The sequence below is a fragment of the Hydra vulgaris genome, chromosome 03 (assembly GCF_038396675.1).
Source record: "Hydra vulgaris chromosome 03, alternate assembly HydraT2T_AEP".
Lineage (NCBI taxonomy): Eukaryota > Metazoa > Cnidaria > Hydrozoa > Anthoathecata > Hydridae > Hydra > Hydra vulgaris.
In genome coordinates this window covers 23,129,060-23,150,000 of record NC_088922.1, presented here as the reverse complement: position 1 = coordinate 23,150,000, position 20,941 = coordinate 23,129,060, and the positions used below count along the sequence as shown (strand labels likewise).

At 26.4% G+C, this 20,941-nt stretch overlaps 2 protein-coding genes across 4 annotated transcripts in view; one reads left to right on the top strand and one right to left on the bottom strand.

Annotated features, from left to right (window-relative positions):
- Nucleotides 1-20,941, top strand: part of LOC101235941 (Fanconi anemia group I protein) — a 152,188-nt gene that overhangs the window by 26,261 nt on the left and 104,986 nt on the right. For all 3 annotated transcript variants that reach the window (XM_065792686.1, XM_065792685.1, XM_065792687.1), the window contains 7 exons: nucleotides 1,544-1,635; nucleotides 9,634-9,669; nucleotides 14,325-14,407; nucleotides 16,146-16,213; nucleotides 17,036-17,093; nucleotides 19,111-19,152; nucleotides 19,290-19,343. In XM_065792686.1, coding sequence (XP_065648758.1) covers nucleotides 1,544-1,635; nucleotides 9,634-9,669; nucleotides 14,325-14,407; nucleotides 16,146-16,213; nucleotides 17,036-17,093; nucleotides 19,111-19,152; nucleotides 19,290-19,343 — 433 coding nt within the window. The remainder of the gene's footprint in view (nucleotides 1-1,543; nucleotides 1,636-9,633; nucleotides 9,670-14,324; nucleotides 14,408-16,145; nucleotides 16,214-17,035; nucleotides 17,094-19,110; nucleotides 19,153-19,289; nucleotides 19,344-20,941) is intronic.
- LOC136078030 (uncharacterized) lies at nucleotides 7,299-8,888 on the bottom strand. The gene is made up of 2 exons (XM_065792684.1): nucleotides 8,443-8,888; nucleotides 7,299-8,341 (listed from the first exon to the last, which is right to left on the bottom strand). The coding sequence occupies exons 1-2, from the start codon at nucleotides 8,684-8,686 to the stop codon at nucleotides 7,311-7,313; spliced, it is 1,275 nt and encodes a 424-aa protein (XP_065648756.1). The 5' UTR covers nucleotides 8,687-8,888; the 3' UTR covers nucleotides 7,299-7,310.

Sequence of the window (20,941 nt, the reverse complement as noted above, 5' to 3'; positions counted from 1 at the left end):
CTTTTTAGCAAACCCTACAGCACAGAAGAACACTGGGCACATAGTACTGGGTTACATGATACCAGTAGTAAGGTGATCAGAGTAGTAAGTTGGAACAGTCATCTGGAGTTGATGTATGTAACATTTGCAGCGAACATTACACAAACTTAAATGAATGTTGTGTCAAAGTTTCTTGAACGTCAATTTTTAAGTGTGTCTACACAATTTCCTAAAACATTTACAGAACATTCACAGAATGTGCTCGAAAAAATATTCTTAACTATTTTAATGATAGTTTGGGTTTTTAAGACTTTTTCTGCGTGATAAAAACTATTCAATAAATAAAAATTCTCTGAATTAATTTTTTTTTAAATTAAATTTTTTAAATAAACTTTTTATATTTATACTTTTGTTACTTAGTTTTAAGAAAAAAACTCTTGATGATACAATAGGCAAAGAATAATTGGAATTTATGATTAAAAGCCATGATTGGAATCCATGATTAGAATCCATGTTACCTAAATTCAAATTTTAATAACATTCTTAGTTTCAGTTAACCCAATATATTTATTGAGTTGTATTATTTTGCTTTGTTTATTTTAGTTTTTGGCTTCAATTATATACTGCTTTATGGTTAAAAATAGTTTTATTTGTAAAAATTTTTTAACTAAAAACACTTTTCATCAGTATGCATACTAACATAAAAATAGTTGTTATAAATTAAGTTTTGTGAAAAAGATTAAATTAAGATATATTCATTATAATTTTATTATCTTGTAAAAATTATAGAAAAATGTCAAAAATCCTATATATAAATCTTATATATTGTTGTGGTTATATAATAAATTATATAAACCACAATAATAAAAACTAAAAAAAATTTAATGGTAATTGTTTTTATGTATTAAAAAAAATTGATAAAACTACAAGGTAAAAAAATAAAACTTGAACTGAACAAAACTAAACACAGTTTAGTTTTCAATTACTTGTAACCCTTGCTTTTTAAATGAAAACAAACTTTTAATTATTTACCAAAGGTCTAATCCTAAAACCTAGCCAATTAACAACAATTTACTATTTTGGAAAAAATAGCATATTTAAGGATAATTAATATATTTAGGATTACTTGATAAATCAAGTATTATTTTAAAAGAACTTTCTCAAACCCTATGAACGTTGAAAAAGTGTTGTGTATGTAGAGAAAAAAGTTGATCTTAGAACTACCAGAGGCATAGTATTTACTTCGAAATTTTAACCAATATTGATTTGGTTTGTAATAAAGTTTTTGTTATTCAGTTTTTATCCAATTAAGATCAAAATAAAGAGTTTAGAAATAAAAATAGAAAATAGAAAAAAAAAATGACCATAACTTAAAGTGTTAAATTTGTAGCTTTTGAATTTTTTAATAACAAGAGTTAATTATTGTTATTAAATATCATAAAATCTTTTTAGCTTAAAAATGCCTAACGAATGACGAAGTGACAAAGGCAAAAAGAATTCACTAATTAAAATAATAAATATAAAGAGAAATATAGGCAGTGTTATTTATAAAACATTTTTTTAGATTTTTCAACAAGTGATGATGCACTCGAAAAGCAAATAAAAATAACTAAGGAAATATTCAAACAGCTAAATAAAAAAAGTTTCCCAACCAACGTAAGTAACCATAGTAACCAAGCATGATTTTTTTATACTTTTATCATGTTTGATAATGTTTACTAAAATTTTACATAACTTTATTATTTAGAATGTGTTTGCATGTATCAAATTGCAAGGTATCATAGAGATGATTTAAGAACCAAAAAATGTTGATTTTTTTTAAGTACAAGTCCTTATATCAATATTTTAATGTCTTAATGATATAAAGAAATTTTAAAGAATGATACTAAATTTTGACTCATCTTTATGGCTTAAAATTCTTTGTTCAAATTTATAACTTTACTATTATATAAAAAGAAAAAGCTTCTACATAAAATCACAGTCAACATTAATTTTATTGTTAAAGTATTCTCAACTTCACCACCAATGTAATAAATGTTGAATAAAACTATAAACACAACAAGCTGCTAAAGTTGGAACTTATTGGATAAATAAACCCAAGCTGATAAGATATAGAAATACATTGTATAAAGTTGGAAAGACAACAAAATATAGTATAAAGGTGGAAAGATAACAAAACCTTACGAAGTTTAAAAAATATATAATCTTGTCATAGATACCTAGATCGAATTTTACTAACCACAACAAAAAATGTCAAAAAACTGCATAGGGTGGGAAAAATTATATATGTATAAAAATGACAACCTAAAAACTAACATATTCACATATACATACACAAACATACATACATACATACATAAATACATACACAGCCCTCAGAATTTAAAATTTGTATGTCAGCATATGTCAAACACTTCTATGTTGGCAGTTAGGTTGGCATTTGGCAATACTGACCTATCTGCCAACATAGAAGTGTTTGTGGTCAGCAAATAATTGCCAACCTTGTTTCTATGTTTTATGGTAAAAGGTTACATAGTTAGAAAATTAAATATTGCTGACCTCATTTTTCCTAATACCAAGGGCTGCATACATACACACATACATACATACAAAAATACATACATGCATACATTTATACATACATACATTTGTACATACATACATACATGTATATATATATATATATATATATATATATATATATATATATATATATATATATATACATACAAACATACATATGTACATACATACATAGTAAGTGAGAGGCCCCGGCTAAAAATGAAACTTTTTGCAAACCTAGCCCCAGCCCTGGCAAATTTATAGGATGAAGCAGGGGTTGATAGCTGGGGCTAGAAAAAAATTTACAATACTTAATATATTATGATTTTATGCTTACATTTAGTATTTATTAAATACTGGCATACATTTATATATTTTTAAACTCTAATTTACTTTCAACAAGGTTGCAAGCAACCACTATTAAGTTATGAGTTACTTTAAAATAGAGAATTTAAAATACTAGGAAACATATAACTAAAGACTTAAAGAGTTGTAAGTTGTATAAAAAATAAAAACATGAAGATGGGTAAGAGTTGTAAAGTTTTTTTAATGTTCAAGGGGAAAAATTGGAATAATAAAAGTTTTTATAGCATGAAGAAACAGATACAGCAAAAGGATGCAATTTGTTTAATAAAAAGCCAAGCAAAAATGAGTTTTGGTTTATTGTTATAGAGATGGTAGCTCGTTTGAGCATTGACTATGATTGTATTTGTAGAAAAAAGAAAAAAATGCAACCTTACAACAATGGAAGAGTGGCTCAAGCCAGGCAGATAAAGCAGGTCTAATTACATTTACAATGTGCTTTTAGACTTTGTCTGACAGTAAAAGGATTGTTATTTGTCGATATAGGAATGCCAACAATATTGCAATATTTTTTTTGCAGTAAATGAGTTTTGATGTATAACAAAAATTGCGAACTTTAAATCCAGACACAAGCCACTGCAAGCCTTAGGCTGTTACAGAAGAGAGATTAAAAATTGGGGTGCTGTTCTATGCAATCAAAAAGTGAAGACTTTTTGTCAAGAGAAGAATATTAAGTTAAGTTGTCAGCAAATAGAGTCACTTTAGATTTCATAAAGATTGTTATTGTATATTAGAAACAATACAGGAGCAAAGATAGAACCTTGTGGTCCCCCTAAAGTTACTTGAAATAAAGAAGAGGGTAGACCTTCAAGATTAACTTAACTACTGCAGTTAGAAAGAAATAGTTTTATAACCTAAAAACCTTTATATAAAGAAACTAACAACAGAGTGGAGACTAACTGTAGGATAGTTGGAGAGATCAAAGTGTTTTCTAGAGTTTTAAACATATACGTTTGCTATTTATTTAGATGCTGGCATACAATACCCTTTCATCATCTATCATCTTGATCATAATAATGTTTATATGCACATATATACAAAATATAACTTGGATTTTGAATTAAAAAAATATGCTTTAGGATGTATAAATGTTTATTCAACCCCGGTCACAAACCCGGCCCTGGCTGTATTTTATCAAACCCGGCCCCGACCCCGGTCAAATATCAAGCTGGGTCACTATATATACATACATACATACATACATACATATATATATACACACACACATACCAATGATCGTTAAAGTATTTAATGTACCAGTACCATAGAATCAAGTATTACTGGATACCAGTGTAAAAAATTGGTCCTTGAACTATATTTAACTAGCTCAACCATACATACAAATTACCTATGATGAATTAGTAACTATGTATGTAACCATAGTTATGTTGCGTAAGTACACACAAAAATAAATAAAAAAATAAATATATAAATAAAATTAAAAAAAGAAATAATTCAAAAAAAGGCAACAGGTAGCATAAATACACGCAAAAATAAATAAAATAAAGACAAAAAAAGGGCTACACAGCTAATATAACAAAAGCATATTAAACAGGCAAAAGTAGTATTGTATATGCAGAAAATATAAAGGAAGAGATTAAAAACATTTACAGTTCAAAAAAGTTTGCTACAAGATGTTTGAGACTATTTATGCATAAGGGTGTTTTAATATTGTGCATACGTATGTTCCATGAAAAAATGTGGGCATATAATAAGATTGCTCACCAGCCAAAAGTTCTATCAAGCAGAGATAGATAAATAATTTTGTTATATTTTATACAGGTAATCTGCGGTGTTTGGACTAGACTGAATAATAAAAGCCCACAGAGAAATATTAAACATTTCTATTAAAACATTTTTTTCAAAGTAGGATAAGTAATAAAAACAAAGAAAAATGAACAGGTGTTCAGAATAAACACTGATTTATTTTAACGAGAAAAAGCTTATATTTAAATCACAGTCAACAGTAATATATGTTATAAAACATATTTGTTAAATGCTAAAATATAAATTTAATTAAGAGATATAAAGTAATAAGTATAATACTAAAATACATAAAATAATAAAATATAATTATATAATACAGAAACTGTTTTATAAAACAGATGGTCTCAAACACTCATGTTTTGTGTATCAATAAACATAAATTATTGATACTTGGACAATATCAATAAATATTATTTTGTAAAGCAACAGTTTCTCTTTGTTTTATTTGCTTTGGGGTCATTCCATGCCAAGTGGTGCAAATTTTAATGAGGTCCCTCATGGACCATCTCAGATTTTATTGAAATTTTGTGATTTTGTACATATATATGTTAAAAGCATGTTTTGAAAATTTTAGATCAATATCTAATATGGTTCTTGAGAAAACGCTATTTAAGTAGTGGGCTATTTTGCATAAAATTTCACTCTACAAGAAAAAAGGGTTTTTTCATCATTTTTAACAGCCAATAACTTTTGAACAAGTTAGTTTTATACTTCAATTATTATAAGATAGCAAGTGTGCTGTGGATACTTTGAGAAAAGAAAAAAATATTATTTCTGGCATCTTAACTTTTTCCATAATGGCGGGCTAAAGTTGATTTTTTTGTTTTAAGAATAAGTTTTTTTGTGATTTTAAAGACCTTAATCTTAAAAACTAGTTACAAAGTTAATACAAATCAAAATGCCTGCTGATCTACATGTGGTGGATAAACATTTTTAAAAAAATCAGTTGATTAAAGAGCTGCATTCAAAAGTTATAGGTCTCCAAAATGAGTCAGATCGAGATTTTCGTAAAATTGATCTGTGATGCAAAGCATCTGTTACCTAAGATGGCACTTTTTTTTTTTTATAAAATTTTTTATACGCATCAATTAAAGACTGTTAATTAATAAAAACCAAAAAAATTAATGGGCGCTTATTTATAACCCCCAAAAGGTAGTCTCTAAAAGTCAGGTAAATTTTCCATAAAATTCTGAAATTGACATAATAAATAAATGCATTGAATTATATAATGTTATTTATTATGAAATATGAATTAAAAAATATCAATGCTTAAAGTCTTTTAATCCCTTTAGATAAAGAACTTTTAAATCCCAATAGATAAAGTCCCCTCCCCTCTGTCCCCTCCCCTCTTTATAATACAATAATTTTTTTAATGAAAAACAAACAAAATGTTTTTAAGAAAATAAACAAAAATAATAAAATTTACAAAAAGTTAAATTTCTCAAATAATAAAATAATCTCATTGATTTCTTTTAAGTCAATACTATAAAATCTTCCAATGTTTGACTGGACTTTAAGAGATTGCACTTTGCATAAAATATGCATTAGAGGTACCCAACAAAGATCATCTCTGCATGGCCACGTAAACTTGTTACATAAAGACTTTTTCATGAATTTCATATTAAGATCTTGATGCTCTTCTGAAATACTAAGAATATTTCCTAAATACCATTGAGCATCGTAAATGCAGGCCACATATTCTCCTGGTGAGTAACTGGAAATTTTATTAATATAAATTCTGCAAGTAGAAAAATCCACATTAGTGCAAATAATATCAAATGAGACTCTTCTTATTTTTATTGAGGTAAGTGACATTGGGATAAAACTGTGGTGGTTTCGTGTCCCAGGTATTGTCGAACAAGAACGATATCTCTCCTCCAAATTGAAGTTTGTAGTATGTGTTTCTATTGAAACTTTGTCAACAAAAAAAAAAGATATTCCTTTGACGTGTTGAACACACCAGCTGTACATTTTGCTTGGTGTGTCAATAGGATCGTTTAGTGATTGTAGACTGGCTCGTGTAACAAGACGTTTCACTGTTCCACCAACACCATCACAAGGGCTTTTACCATGCGATGTTGCAAAAAAGTGCCACTCTGCAGTCATGTCAAAATCGTGTTTATGGTAGCATAAGTTGATAAGATTTTTGTAATTTTTATATTGTGATGCAGCTCCATCACTAAAATAGATAATGTGTTCAAATGTTTGTAATTGTTTAAGTTTATCAATAACATTACCGATAAAGCAATGAACAGCATCTGTTCCATGTTTCAGATGATCTGATATAACACAATAACTTTGACTATCAAGTTTTCCATCTTTTATAAAATACGCAACAAAGGGGTGCACAGTTGCTTGGCTGTTATTCCAGTGAAAACCTTGCACTGCATCCTGTATTAGAAAACTATAGTTTTCTGCAAAGTCAAGAAGAACCAAAGCTTGATTTTCTTTTAAATTAGTTTTCAAATGTTGGTAGTAGGTGGCTTGACTTTTTAATATAAAATGATGCACTCGTAAACTATCTAACTGTTCATAAACCATTTCAATAAATTCATCTAAAGGTAGAGTTGGTGGTACTAAAGTACATTGGTAATTTGATTTTTGCCATTGATAAAAGTTAACTTCACTAATTTCTTTTTCTAAGTGTCAATGTAGTCTAACAAAACCTTTTTAGCAGGACATTTATCGCAGCTATGCAGCATACAATCTCTATTTTCAATGCTACAAACCATTAATTTTAATAAGATTTTGTAATCAGAAATTCCAGGAATTTTCTGTACAAGGAGCTTTACATTTTGATGGTACTGGCAAACACAAACTGCATGCAGGCCAGAAGCACCACCCACAGGAATGCACCACTTGGGCCTTAGCTCACAAAATTTTGAAAATCCAACTTTAAGATAATTATATTTCTTTTTAAACTCAATATGTAGCTCTTTCATATTGACTAGTAGAAGGCGCTTTTGGATATGTTGCTTTTTACTATCTACTTTAACTGAAACAAACTCTTTTTTTCCTGGACAAACCCTTGAATATTCATCGCATTCGTAGAAATGAACAACCTCTGTAATTACATCTTCTCTTAGTTTTCTACCCGATTTTGGAGAAGGTTTTGATAGTATTCCACTTTTTTTACTTAATTTTCTGGCTTGTACTACAGATCTTTTTGAAGTAAAAAAAAACTTCTGAGTTTTCTCTATTGACCAACTGTCTGGAGTGAGTGTAAGAAGTGTGATTTTTTCAGAATTTGACAATGTTTTTTCAAATTTTGACTTGATTTGAGTCATAATATTGTCTAAATCTGTGTTTGTTTTTTTCAAACATTTTTTTGAGGGTGATTCAATTCCACAAAGTGCAGCTATTTCTAAACCTAGCACATTGGCAACAGCCTTTTGTGTATGAGCTCTTACGCTATCAATTTTACGCTTTCCATATGCAACTCTATCTTTTTTTGAAACAAGTTTTAGAGGTGAGCATCCAAAACTTGCAATACTTGAATTAAGATCTTCTTTTAATGTATGGTTGTCAACATAAATTTCTTTTTCTTGGAGTTCATTTTCTTTTGTATTATGTTTGCAATTCAGAACTTTTCTGCAACTAGTGCAAATTTTTTGACCAGGTATTAAACCAAAATCTTTGGCATATGAAAGACTGATAACTCTAAGAGAATCTAAAAAATAACGGAAATAATTATTAAATATTTTTTTTTATATTTATTTAGTGTTATTAAGGTATTTTTATTAAATTAAGATATTAAATATTGAAACTTACTTTTCACATTTTTTGCGTGCTTGTTCAACGGATTACAACAATACCTGCGATGTTCATTCTCATACCTCGACAAGTAAACTTTCTCGTGATAGCTACAAATAAAATCTATGGGATTTATTTTGCTTCTCAAAGAAATAAGCTCTTGGTTTAGTTTAGACAGTTCTTGGTAGCGTTTACTTTTATTAGATAGATAGCACTGTTCATTTAATGCTTTACCAATACAGCAAGTAGAAAGCTCAGGCATATTACTTATTATTAATTAGTTCTAAAATACAACAATTTATTTGGTTTTATTAGTACTTTTTAGATTGACATACTAGTAATATAGAATTAAATGAAACAATAACTAAACTTTTAAAAAGTAATAATTTTTTATGGAAAATTTACCTGACTTTTAGAGACTACCTTTTGGGGGTTATAAATAAGCGCCCATTAATTTTTTTGGTTTTTATTAATTAACAGTCTTTAATTGATGCGTATAAAAAATTTTATAAAAAAAAAAAAGTGCCATCTTAGGTAACAGATGCTTTGCATCACAGATCAATTTTACGAAAATCTCGATCTGACTCATTTTGGAGACCTATAACTTTTGAATGCAGCTCTTTAATCAACTGATTTTTTTAAAAATGTTTATCCACCACATGTAGATCAGCAGGCATTTTGATTTGTATTAACTTTGTAACTAGTTTTTAAGATTAAGGTCTTTAAAATCACAAAAAAACTTATTCTTAAAACAAAAAAATCAACTTTAGCCCGCCATTATGGAAAAAGTTAAGATGCCAGAAATAATATTTTTTTCTTTTCTCAAAGTATCCACAGCACACTTGCTATCTTATAATAATTGAAGTATAAAACTAACTTGTTCAAAAGTTATTGGCTGTTAAAAATGATGAAAAAACCCTTTTTTCTTGTAGAGTGAAATTTTATGCAAAATAGCCCACTACTTAAATAGCGTTTTCTCAAGAACCATATTAGATATTGATCTAAAATTTTCAAAACATGCTTTTAACATATATATGTACAAAATCACAAAATTTCAATAAAATCTGAGATGGTCCATAAGGGACCTTTGCACCACTTGGCATGGAATGACCCTTAGTCAAATTTTATAAGTGTAAAAAGTTTTTTGTTTAAGTTATATAATAATATTGTAATTTCGTATTAAAATTGTTGTTTGTCATTTTATTTAAGTTTTTGGCTGAAGTTATGGCCTGTTTATTGATGCAGGTAGGTGGTTGTAAAAATTATTTCTTTTATGAGCTTTATAATTTTTATAAGGTGATAGTGATGTTAGTGATGATGATGATGTTGATGATGATGATGATGATGATGATGATGATGATGATGATGATGATGATGATGATGATGATGATGATGATGATGATGATGATGATGATGATGATGATGATGATGATGATGATGATGATGGCAATGATGATGGCAATGATGATGATGATAATGATCATGGCAAATATGATGACGACGATGATGATGATGATGTTGATGATGATGATGATGGCAATCATGATGACGATGGTGATGATGATGATGTTGACAATGATCATGGCAATGATGATGACAATGATGATAATGATAATGATGATGGCAATTGTGATGACAATGGTTATAATGATCATGTTGACAATGATGATGGCAATGATGATGATGATGATGATAATGATGATAATGATGATGGTAATGCCCAGCCAACCAGTGTGCGTGGGTCCTGTATGAGACCCATACGGGCTTGGGTGTGTTACCCATAAGGGTTTTCCAACAAGACCTCTTTCCAGTGGAAGTTGTCTAAGGGCTCCATATGGGAACCATAAGGGTTGTCCTCTGGGTTCCCATAAAGGTCCCATATGTTTCTCATTTTTTCTCTTTTATGGTTCCCATATAGGCTGTCTGGTATTTCCCAAGTTTGTCCATAAGAATCCTGTAAGCATCTAATTTATTTTTGTTCTAATTTGTCACACTGGGTTTATCTATAATATGTCTTTTAATATTTGTATTTATACACAACTCATTTGTACAGTGGACCTGTAGGTAAACATAAAATATAAAATGTAAAAATAAATTAATAATTATAGAACTTTATACTTTTCATTGTTTGTGAACATGTACAATTTACAAATGAATGTAAAATAAATTTACAAATCGATGTAGGTATAAATGTGTACATTAAAATGATTGATTATGCATTTCAGATATTTGGAAGTCTTTATAAAATAAGTGATTTTTACATGAAATACTATAGATTTTGGTGAAATTTTTTCTGTAATTATAAAAAAAATAGTAAACAAAAAACTATTCATCCTGAAGACGTTGTAAAAATGTTTTTTTTTTGTGTCCTAGGAGCAATATTTTTTTTGTGAACTGGGAGCCTTTATTCTAGATTTCGTAATTACATATCAAAAGTCTTCACCACCTATGTCTGATATATGTTTTGCGTAAAACAAATGACATACAATGAAAAAACATATTTGTCAATCTGGATCATGCAAAGTCATGTTTTATCATCTTTTAAACAATTCACCCTCACTCAAACATGGCAACATTTTAACCAAAAAAGTTTTTAATAACATTAAATATACAAATTATAAGACACAAGTTAAGTAAAGCTTATTAGAAATAATAATTTAATATCTTGTAGTAAATAAGTGGTGTGACTACTATAAGTTGAGAATTTTTATTGGCCAGAAATCAGGAAACAGAATTAGTTTATTTTAAAAGCTATAATTACACCACCATCGGAGTTCAACCCATCCATAATACCTTTTATAATGATACTATGGCATCCAATCTTAATCCCAATTTATTTTACGTAATTACTCTATACAAAACTTGAGTTTTGTATTTATAAATATTGAGTTAAATTTGTAAATCATTTTAAACTTACACACATTTTTTTTCTTTACTCAAAGCAACTTTTCATCCAATGTTTCAACTTCTGCTGTAGATGTCAGTGGCAACTTTATATCTTCTGGCGAATCAACTATTACCTCTTCAATCACTAGTACTTTTTTTTTAATAGAATGCAATAGTGATGTATGTACTTTTTTAAATCTTCTTAATATTGCTACCCAAAGTTATTATAAAATTAAATACTGTTTGCAGGTGAGCAGTTTAACTTAAATTGGTGGTTTAATAAAGAATTTATAAGAGAGTTTAACTGTGCAATAACATGGTTAAATATTTGTAATTTTATTACAGATCTTTAACTGTTACCATGAGGTTTAAGAAACTAACCTTTTTTTAAAGAATTTTTAAAACATTTGTATATAGCCCATTCAAGAAATGGCTCATATTAGTAGAACTCGTTGACACTGATTTTGCCCTTTCAGCAGTTAAAGCAATAGGAGGTGAAAATTTTTCACTATTCTTATATTGAAGCCATTAAAATGTTTATTGCTAATCAAAATGGTAATACAAGCTCAATCAAAATGGTAATACAAGCTCAATCAAAATGGTAATACAAGCTGTATATATTTTTTCTGGTTATCAGCATGTCATTTTTTTATTTTTTTAACAAACCCTTGATAATTTTTTTTTAACACGTGCTACTAAAAATGCAGTAATCATTTTGAAGATTTAACGCATATACTTTGAAGATATACTTTACTCATATATTTTGAAAATTTAACACATATACATTTTCTTTTACAGTGTAACATGCACACTCCACACTTTCTGTGGTTTGGAGTTTTTCATAAAAATTTTTTAATGAAAATTAATTTATGAAAAGTTCAATTATAACTTTTACAACTAAATAAATTACTATGCTAAATATTTAGAACATTATATTAATTATATATAAATAAATCTTGGTATATACGCAAATAATGAAACTCACTGTTGCAACTGATGATCATTTCTGGATTTGCTGTTTGAAATGGGTTTGTAGAAGGTTTACTGTGGCTTTCGAATGACGAGAGCAGATTTTACTAACATCTTTATTTTAAAATACAAAAATAATCTTGAATAATGTGTCCACAGGTAATAAATTTGTATAAAAATATAAATTGTTAAAAAAAAAAGATCGTGTATATTTACAATAAGTGAAGAAAATAATCTATATGCAATATAATATAAATATAAATAAATTAACTAGCTAATCCCAACACTCTTGCCATGAAGGTTGGCCAATTCGTCTTTGTATTGTGGCCGTTATTTTTAAAAATAGTGTTGGCATTTTTAAATGGTGTTCACTGGCACTTTACTGATGTGTGAATGTGTGATTTGTTATCATTTACTGGATATTACTAACATCCACTCTCTCAAACCATTTTAATGAAACATAATCTCGCAAGTGATGTCAAAAGTGGTATCATGGTACAATCAACTAATTCAATTGATTAAAAAACTCTCATGTGCTAATAGTGTATTGTCATTAATACAACGCTATGTTCCCCTAACATATTCTAATATCAATTTACTATTCCTTGTACTCCTTCCATTTAAGTTATTGTTGCACTGTTGGGGGCAAAAAGGTAGTTTCTTGTTAAATTGTATAAACAGTTTACAATGCACTTCCATATGCAATTAAATACTGAAATACTGAAAATTTTTGCAAATTTTTCAGTATTTCAGTATTCAATTTAAATATGGCAAGCTCTCTATAAGACATCAATGTGTTTCTCACTGGAACCAATTAATACCATTTATTAAAAAAAAAAGGTTTAACTAAACACCCTTTCATAACCAACATTCTTCTTCTCAATCGAAACCAAATTGAGAAATTTTATTTGAGTATATATCTAATGAATTTTAATTTTATCTTTTATTATTATTGTTTTTTTACATTACTGTATTGATAAAACCATTTCTTTTTTAACTTGATTACTATTATTATTATCATTAATTTATCTTTGTTTTAGATTTATATTAATATTATTTATAATGATAGTGATCCCATTGTAGTAATAGTTTTATGGTTATTTTCATAATTTTGCAATTGTTACGTTTATTTTTATTATTTCTGTCATAGTTATAAATTTTACTATAATTGTTTTTAACATTATTTTAACTTCTGTTATATAAATAACATAAAGCTAAGATTTAATTTGTTATATACATACACATATATGTATATAACATAAATTAAATCTTAGCATTGTGTATGTCATTTTCAATAAATTATGGATTTACCTAAAAAATACTAAACTGATTTCAAACTTTTACAAGAGACTAATTTTTATTAAAATTATCATATTATAGTTATTATTTGTAATGTTAATTTATTCATATTATTATTTTTATTATTATTATTGCTATTATTAATATTATCTTTATTTATTAGCGCTTTATTTTCTTTTCTTTCCTTTTTTTGTCTCTCTTGTTTTTATATTAGTTTTCTTTCTGTTTTATTTACCAGTTTTATATTTTGTATATTATGTTTTGTAATCTTAGCAAATAAAAACGTCAAATAAAGGAATAGCTATAATTATGCATAATTCATTAATAAAAAAGTAACATCAATACACAAACAAACATTTTTATTTAAAGAAATTTTTCTCTGATATTATTTTGTTACTCAGTTTTTATTTATCGATTCCCCTATGGTTCCCAGATAGATCCCACCAAAAAAAAACCTATGTATCTCATTCCAGATTACCAGTCAAATCCTATACGGTACCAACATATATTGGTTGGCTGGGTAATGATGATGGTGATGATGATGATGATGATGATGATGATGATGATGATGATGATGATGATGATGATGATGATTATGATGATGATGATGATGATGATGATGATGATGATGATGATGATGATGATGATGATGATGATGATGATGATGATGATGATGATGATGATGATGATGATGATGATGATGATGATGATAAAAGTTGAATTTTTTAAAATTAATTTTCATTCAGCTTGATGCAATTCCTTCAAAATATTTGGTTGAGCTGGCAGATTATTTTTTGTCAGAAATTATACAAAATGTTGAAAATGAGCTGTGAGTTTTTAAAAAATTTTACTGATTTTAAAAAATTTTTATTTATAAATTAGTTTAAGTCTATTAAATTTGGATAACTTAATTTAAAAAAAAAAAAAATTAGAACTTTCAAAATCAACATAATATGTCATTATTGCACTTTTCAATAACTTTGACTTTCAGACAATGCATTAAGTCTTAAAAATACTTTACAATTAATTTGACTTTAATTTGATATAAATAAGTTTACTTTTTTTTTTAAATAAGTTTACTATTTTTAAGTCTAATGTTTTTTTACTTGATTTAAGCTTGTTTTTTTATATAATTTAAATCTTAATGTTGTATTTTTTTCTTAATTATGAATTATCTTCATAAAGAAACAGCTTATAAAATCTTTTATAGGGAGTTTTTTATTTTAATATGTGTTTCTTAAGAAAAATTTTATAGGGGCATAGTTTTATATAAGCACAGTTTTTATGAAACCGCACTATTATAAATACACAAGTGTTATAAAAGTGAAAATACAGTTTTATACAAACACAAGCTTTATAAAACCACAGCCTCATACTAATTAATAACAAATGATTTTAATTTTTTATAATGAAAAACTCAAGTAAAATACTTGTCAATTGAATTATATTATACATATTTTGAGACATACTTGTTATGGCATAATTATGCTTACTTCACTGATAAGTGTATATATTTGCATACTCATAATTTATACAGCAAATTTAAGCATAAAAATATTATTCTTAAGGTCATATTTTTTTGATATTTTATAAATTTTTTTTTCATAAATCATGATTATTAAATAATAACCTTTAAACAATTTGATTTTTAAGACTACAATAACTTTAATTTGCATTTTACTGTTAATAAAAGGTTTATCTTATTTGATTTTATATAAATTTTATAAAGTTTTCTAATACTTGGCAAAAATTTAAAATAATGTTTTTGTAAGTTGGTTCATTGGTTTTTTTTAAAGCCATTTTAAATATTTTAAAAGAATAAAACTTGTTAATTTAAAAATTGAGCAAAACATTGTAAAAATAACTTTTTAATTTGATCATTTAAAAAAGAAAAAAAAAATCATACATATACATTTATAATTGTATATACGACTGTAAATGTCTATTTAGATAGCACTGTGACGCCACACTAAAATAGTCTGCTGCCGGGGGCTTCAGTACATACATAGATCATCTTATAACTTGCTGCCATAAGAGTGCTGCTACTTTGACTGACAGATTTGGAAAGGAGCAGCAATCTTTTCTTTCATTATTCTTTATTTTCTGAAAAAGCCATATGCTATAAATATAAGCACAAATAGTAAGCAAATGCTAATTTACATACGCTATAGTAGATAGATCAGCATTTCAGATAGTTGCATGTACTGAAGCCCCAGACAGCAGCCTATTTCAGGGTGTTGTTACAAAACTTGTGTGCGTATATATATATATATATATATATATATATATATATATATATATATATATATATATATATATATATATATATATATATATATATATATATATATATATATGTATATGTATATATACGGTTTCACTAAAAAAATAGTAAAGAAATGTTTGAAGCTTAAATGGCTCTAATTTTAAAAAACTTCAGGCTGAAGCTAGAATGTTTTTTTTTTTGTTGAAAAAAATGTGTAATGAATCAAGAGAGTTTTTGTAGGATATTTTTTTAAATTAATACATTACTTTAATATTTATCTCAGTTGCTTAGTCTTATTTAGAATCTTTGAGTTGTTTACAAAAGCAGTTTCAAATCTAATGTCATTTGATGTCATTCCAACAGTTAAAGGTTTGTTTTTAATTAGTTTTTTGTTTTTGTTACTTTAACAAATACTTTAACATTTCAATTGTCTGTAGTTGCCACAGCTGAGATTTAATAGATTAATGAGAAGCCTTCATCAACATAGTACCACAGACCTATATGATTTAGATGTATTAAAGAGAACAAATGAGTTTTAGTTTGGGAGCTGAATCACATCAAAAAACAAGAACTTCAGTCCACTTTAGTTAAGAATTTTTATTGATCACTAGCTAGAAATAACCATTGTAAATGGCAAGTTAGCAACAACCCTCAGTGATGTAACTGATTCAAATCTGTGTTGTACTGTTTGTGGACTAATTCTAAGTGAAATGAATAAGGTTAATGCTGGCTATGAGAAAAGTAATCCACTTGAATCAAATTTTTTCTATGGAATATCTACTCTTCATGGAGGGATCAAGTGTATGGAGTGCCTATTCCACATTTCATACAGAATAGATTTTTAAAAACGACAGGTTAGGGGAAAAGAAGATAAATAAACAAAGAAAAAACATGATTAAATGTATAATATGACAATATGTAGATGTTTTTTATTTCTAATTTTTGAAGAAAGAACTTTTAGTATATTCTGAACTTTTGAAGAAAGTACTTTTGATATATTCTGAACTTTTGAAGAAAGAACTTTTGATATATTCTGAACTTTTGAAGAAAGAACTTTTAATATATTCTGAACTTTTGAAGAAAGAACTTTTGATATTTTAGCATACTGTTTAGTGATTTAATTTTTTTTTTAATTCAAGTTAAACTGAATAATTAAAATAAGTTACATAATTATATCAAATATATTTTTAGGCAATGTGGAACCAAATGAATATCTTAAAATGATACTCAACAAGCTATGTGATTCAAAGTAAAGTTTGTATTATAAATATACAGAATCCATATACATTATATATTATATAATATACATTTATCCATATAGATTATATGCAAAAAGTTTAAATGTGTGTGTTTTTTTTTAACGTTTTGAGAAATGAAAAAACCAGATAAATAAATGGTATGGTGACTACTTTTTGTTTTGTTTATTGTTTAATTTAACAGTTAAAAGTTTAATATAACAAATAAATAAAAAATGTCTGAGATTAATGAATGAGGTGGCAATGAAATAAATTAAACAGTTATGTCCTATCATTTTTTGAAAATAAAGTTTAATTGTTCATCAATAAAAAAAATATTTTGTACCTTTATGGCACAATAACCAATTAGTTCTAGCTTTTAGCTAATGTTAGCTTACAAGTGTTAAGTTACTAGTGTTGGGTTAATAGAGTTAGATTACTAGTGTCAATTTATTACCCAAAATCCAAAGCTGTAGTATTTAAAACTAAAGAAGAAGTCATTGACATGCACAAAATAAACAATCATGAAATTTGATTATTTATAAGTTCAGTTGAGTTCTTAATTATTTTTGAGTTTTATCTTTGTACAACTATAAAAAGTAACACACTAACTTAGAGCGTCATTTATAAACACTATTTTGAACATTCAAGAAAATTTTTACCACATTATACATTCATGCTAAATCTGCTCAGCAGGCAAAACCCACAAGCAGAAGTTTTGCCTTAAAGTGCACAAATCAACAGTAAGTTTCCCAACATAGCAGTAAATAGTATGACTGTAAGCAAGTTGTTATGCTAGGTTAAATTTGTTATATTCTAATTTTTTTTTAATTTTTTACATAAATTATGTTTAAATTGTTATATGATGAAAATGATTATCTTCAACGACAATAAATTTTAAAATTGTTAACAGAAAAAAAAAGAGGATAGTTTGACAAAAAATACAGAAAAATATTTTATGAAAAAATGTTGTATTTAAAAATGTAACGACTAGGCAGTGAATTTATATCATAAGTGGACATTATATCTTAAGCGTTAGTTGTCATAAAGTCTATCGAGGAAGATTGAATAAGTTTGTCCCTAGGTGTGATTTATTCACAGGTGCAAAGCAAAGTATTGATATTTTAACAAGATACTTCTACATTTCATACATGGCATTTAATCAGTGATAGTTTTTTTGAAAATAATATTGGACTCAAGCCTTGGCCAACACAATCACCCAACTTAAATCTAATTGAAAGTATATGGAGATGGATGGACAATCAACAAATCCAAATGTAAATTGCTCAAAAAAACTTTTGTAAGCATTTTGTGAGTAAAACTAACTTATTGGTTGAATCTAATTAGTTGAAAGACTGACAGATATGATTCAAACACCTTATTGAATCAATCCCAAGGTGTTTAAGATTTATTATACTTTTTTTGTAATATCAGAAAGTATGTATATATTTTTTTTACAGTTATATTTTTAGTATTAGTTAATGGTTGTGTAAGCAAAAGAAAAAGAAAAAAAAATGCACCCTGCATCTGATACTTTTAGTTAGCTATTCTAAATTGTATATAGTTTTAAAAATTAAATTGTTTTTATAAGGTCTATAATTCCTACATTCCTAATACATATATGGACAGCATAGCTTTAATGTTATAATATAAAGATAGTAATAAAATAATTATTTTATAATAGAATAAACTAAATGCTTAAAATTATTGTAAATTTATTTTCAATAAATTAAAAAAAAAGCCTTTTCTTCGAATTTTGGTATTATATATTAAAAAAAAAAAAATTTTTTTTTTGTTATATATATAACAAAAAAAAAATTGTTTTTAAATAAAATAAAATTAAAAAAACACTAAAAAAAGTTATAGCTTAAGTACACAATTACAGTTGTTGGCACAAGTATGACAGACACTACTATACTCTGTTCGCACAAGTTAACAGATAAATTTTTATTGAATTTGTTAGTTTTTTTATTTCTTAGTAATTTTTTTATTTGTTAGTAATTTTTCTCTTTTAAATTATTTGTTATTTAGTTGGAAATCTGATGCTGTTTTATTTATTGTTAAAGTCTTAAGGTATTTTTTCAAAATCTTTTTTTTGTTGTTACAAAACAAAGTATATAGTTTAGTATATTACATTATTAATATAACTATTACTAGTATATATACTATATACTGTTAATATTGACAAATAAGTATTATACATTGTTTAGAGATTTACCTTTAAAGGAAGAGCAGATTCATGATATGGTGCAAAAAATTATAAAGTTTGTTTTTTAAGTTTTTGTTAGTTCAATATTTAGTTTTTTTGTATTTTATTTCTTATAATTTTTTTTTTTAATCTATTTCAAATATTTACTGGAAAAATAAGTGAATAGGATTCTAGTGATGTGTTTTTTTTCAAAGTAGAACCCAGGATTTCCTTAAAAGTTTAAAACATTTTTTTTTAAGTTAAATTAAGATTTTAAGTTAAATAAAGAAATTTAGTCAACTTTATTTTATGTAAATGTTTTAGCACTATGTGTGTTATATCAGATCTTAATAGTGGAACTTTTAGAAGTTAAATTGTATCTTTGACATAGTTATGTCTAATGTTTCATCTGGTAAATATTTTCTGACCTACCATATGCCACATTATTACAGGTTTTGTAGTTTGATAATTATTTTTAGTGGATGGTGTTTCATAAAGAAAACGACAATGTTATTCATCTAGCTAATCTTTAGCACACTAGTGCATAAATTTGCAATCCTAAAGAAAAACAACAGACTAGAAACCAAAAAAGTGTTATTATTGTTTAAGACTAAACCATTTACCGAAAACTTAAAGTATTATTTACATATCACTCAAAGTATCAATGTTTTTTTTATCCAGCTAATAATCCAAAACTTACTTAGAGTCATTAGTCCAAGATGATTTAAAAAAGATATATGTTGAAAATATTTTTATTCAGGCAATTGTTGCATATATGTTTATATCATATAAAGTATGTCTTAGTTTAAATAAGTATTGCTCTTTATCTGTTTTTTAGACAAGTCAACTTTTCAAGTAATTACGAATGATAATCTTTAAAGTAATGTTTTTTAAGTCTTTGTTTATTGTAGATGGTAAAAAGGGTTATCCTGACTATACAGTCAAGCATTTACACCTAGAATGACCTGGTCTGTAACTTGTGATCATAAATAGGATGTCTTTACAGGGTGGGGTCATAAGGTAGGACCCGTATAAAAAAGTCATAAAGATCAGTTGTTGCCCCTATACTTTTTTAACAAATCTGTCATGTCATCATGTCATGTTATCTAGTAGATTTGTTAAAAAAATGAAATAAATCTTATACTTAAATATGATATACATATATATTACATATATATCCATATAATGTCATATATGTTACATTCAGCATGCAATAATTCAAAACTTGTTAGGAAAGTTAGCAATTTCTTTATAATCCTCAGTATTTTTTTAATAAAATCCAAAATTGTACACTTTAAAGCAATCAAAAACTATTTTTATTATTATATTAATAGATTATTTAGAATATATCTTAATCTTTATCCTCTATATATGCTTACACTTATAAATTTGTATAAATTAATCTGTTAAAGTTATCATTAAAATAGTTAAGTAATATTTAGTAACTGCAGTAGTACAAAAAAGTTTGGGCAAGTAAAAATTTGATCAAATAAATATTTTTCGTGAGCAATTTAAAAAAAAACTATGACAGACAAAATTAATTTTTGTTGTTGCTTTGTTTATTAGCGAAATTGCCAATTAATTAAAATTAAAAAAAAACTAAATATGTAATTAAAAAATAATAAAAAGTTGATTAAACAAAATACAAGAAGAAAAAAAAGTGACAATTAATTT

What these genes read in the sequence shown, in the direction of transcription:
- LOC136078030 (XM_065792684.1), bottom strand. Translation starts at nt 8,686, where the DNA reads ATGCCTGAGCTTTCTACTTGCTGTATTGGTAAAGCATTAAATGAACAG. An exon ending in GCACGCAAAAAATGTGAAAA is followed by an intron (nt 8,342 to 8,442) that starts GTAAGTTTCAAT and finishes GTTATTTTTTAG; the next exon opens with ATTCTCTTAGAGTTATCAGT.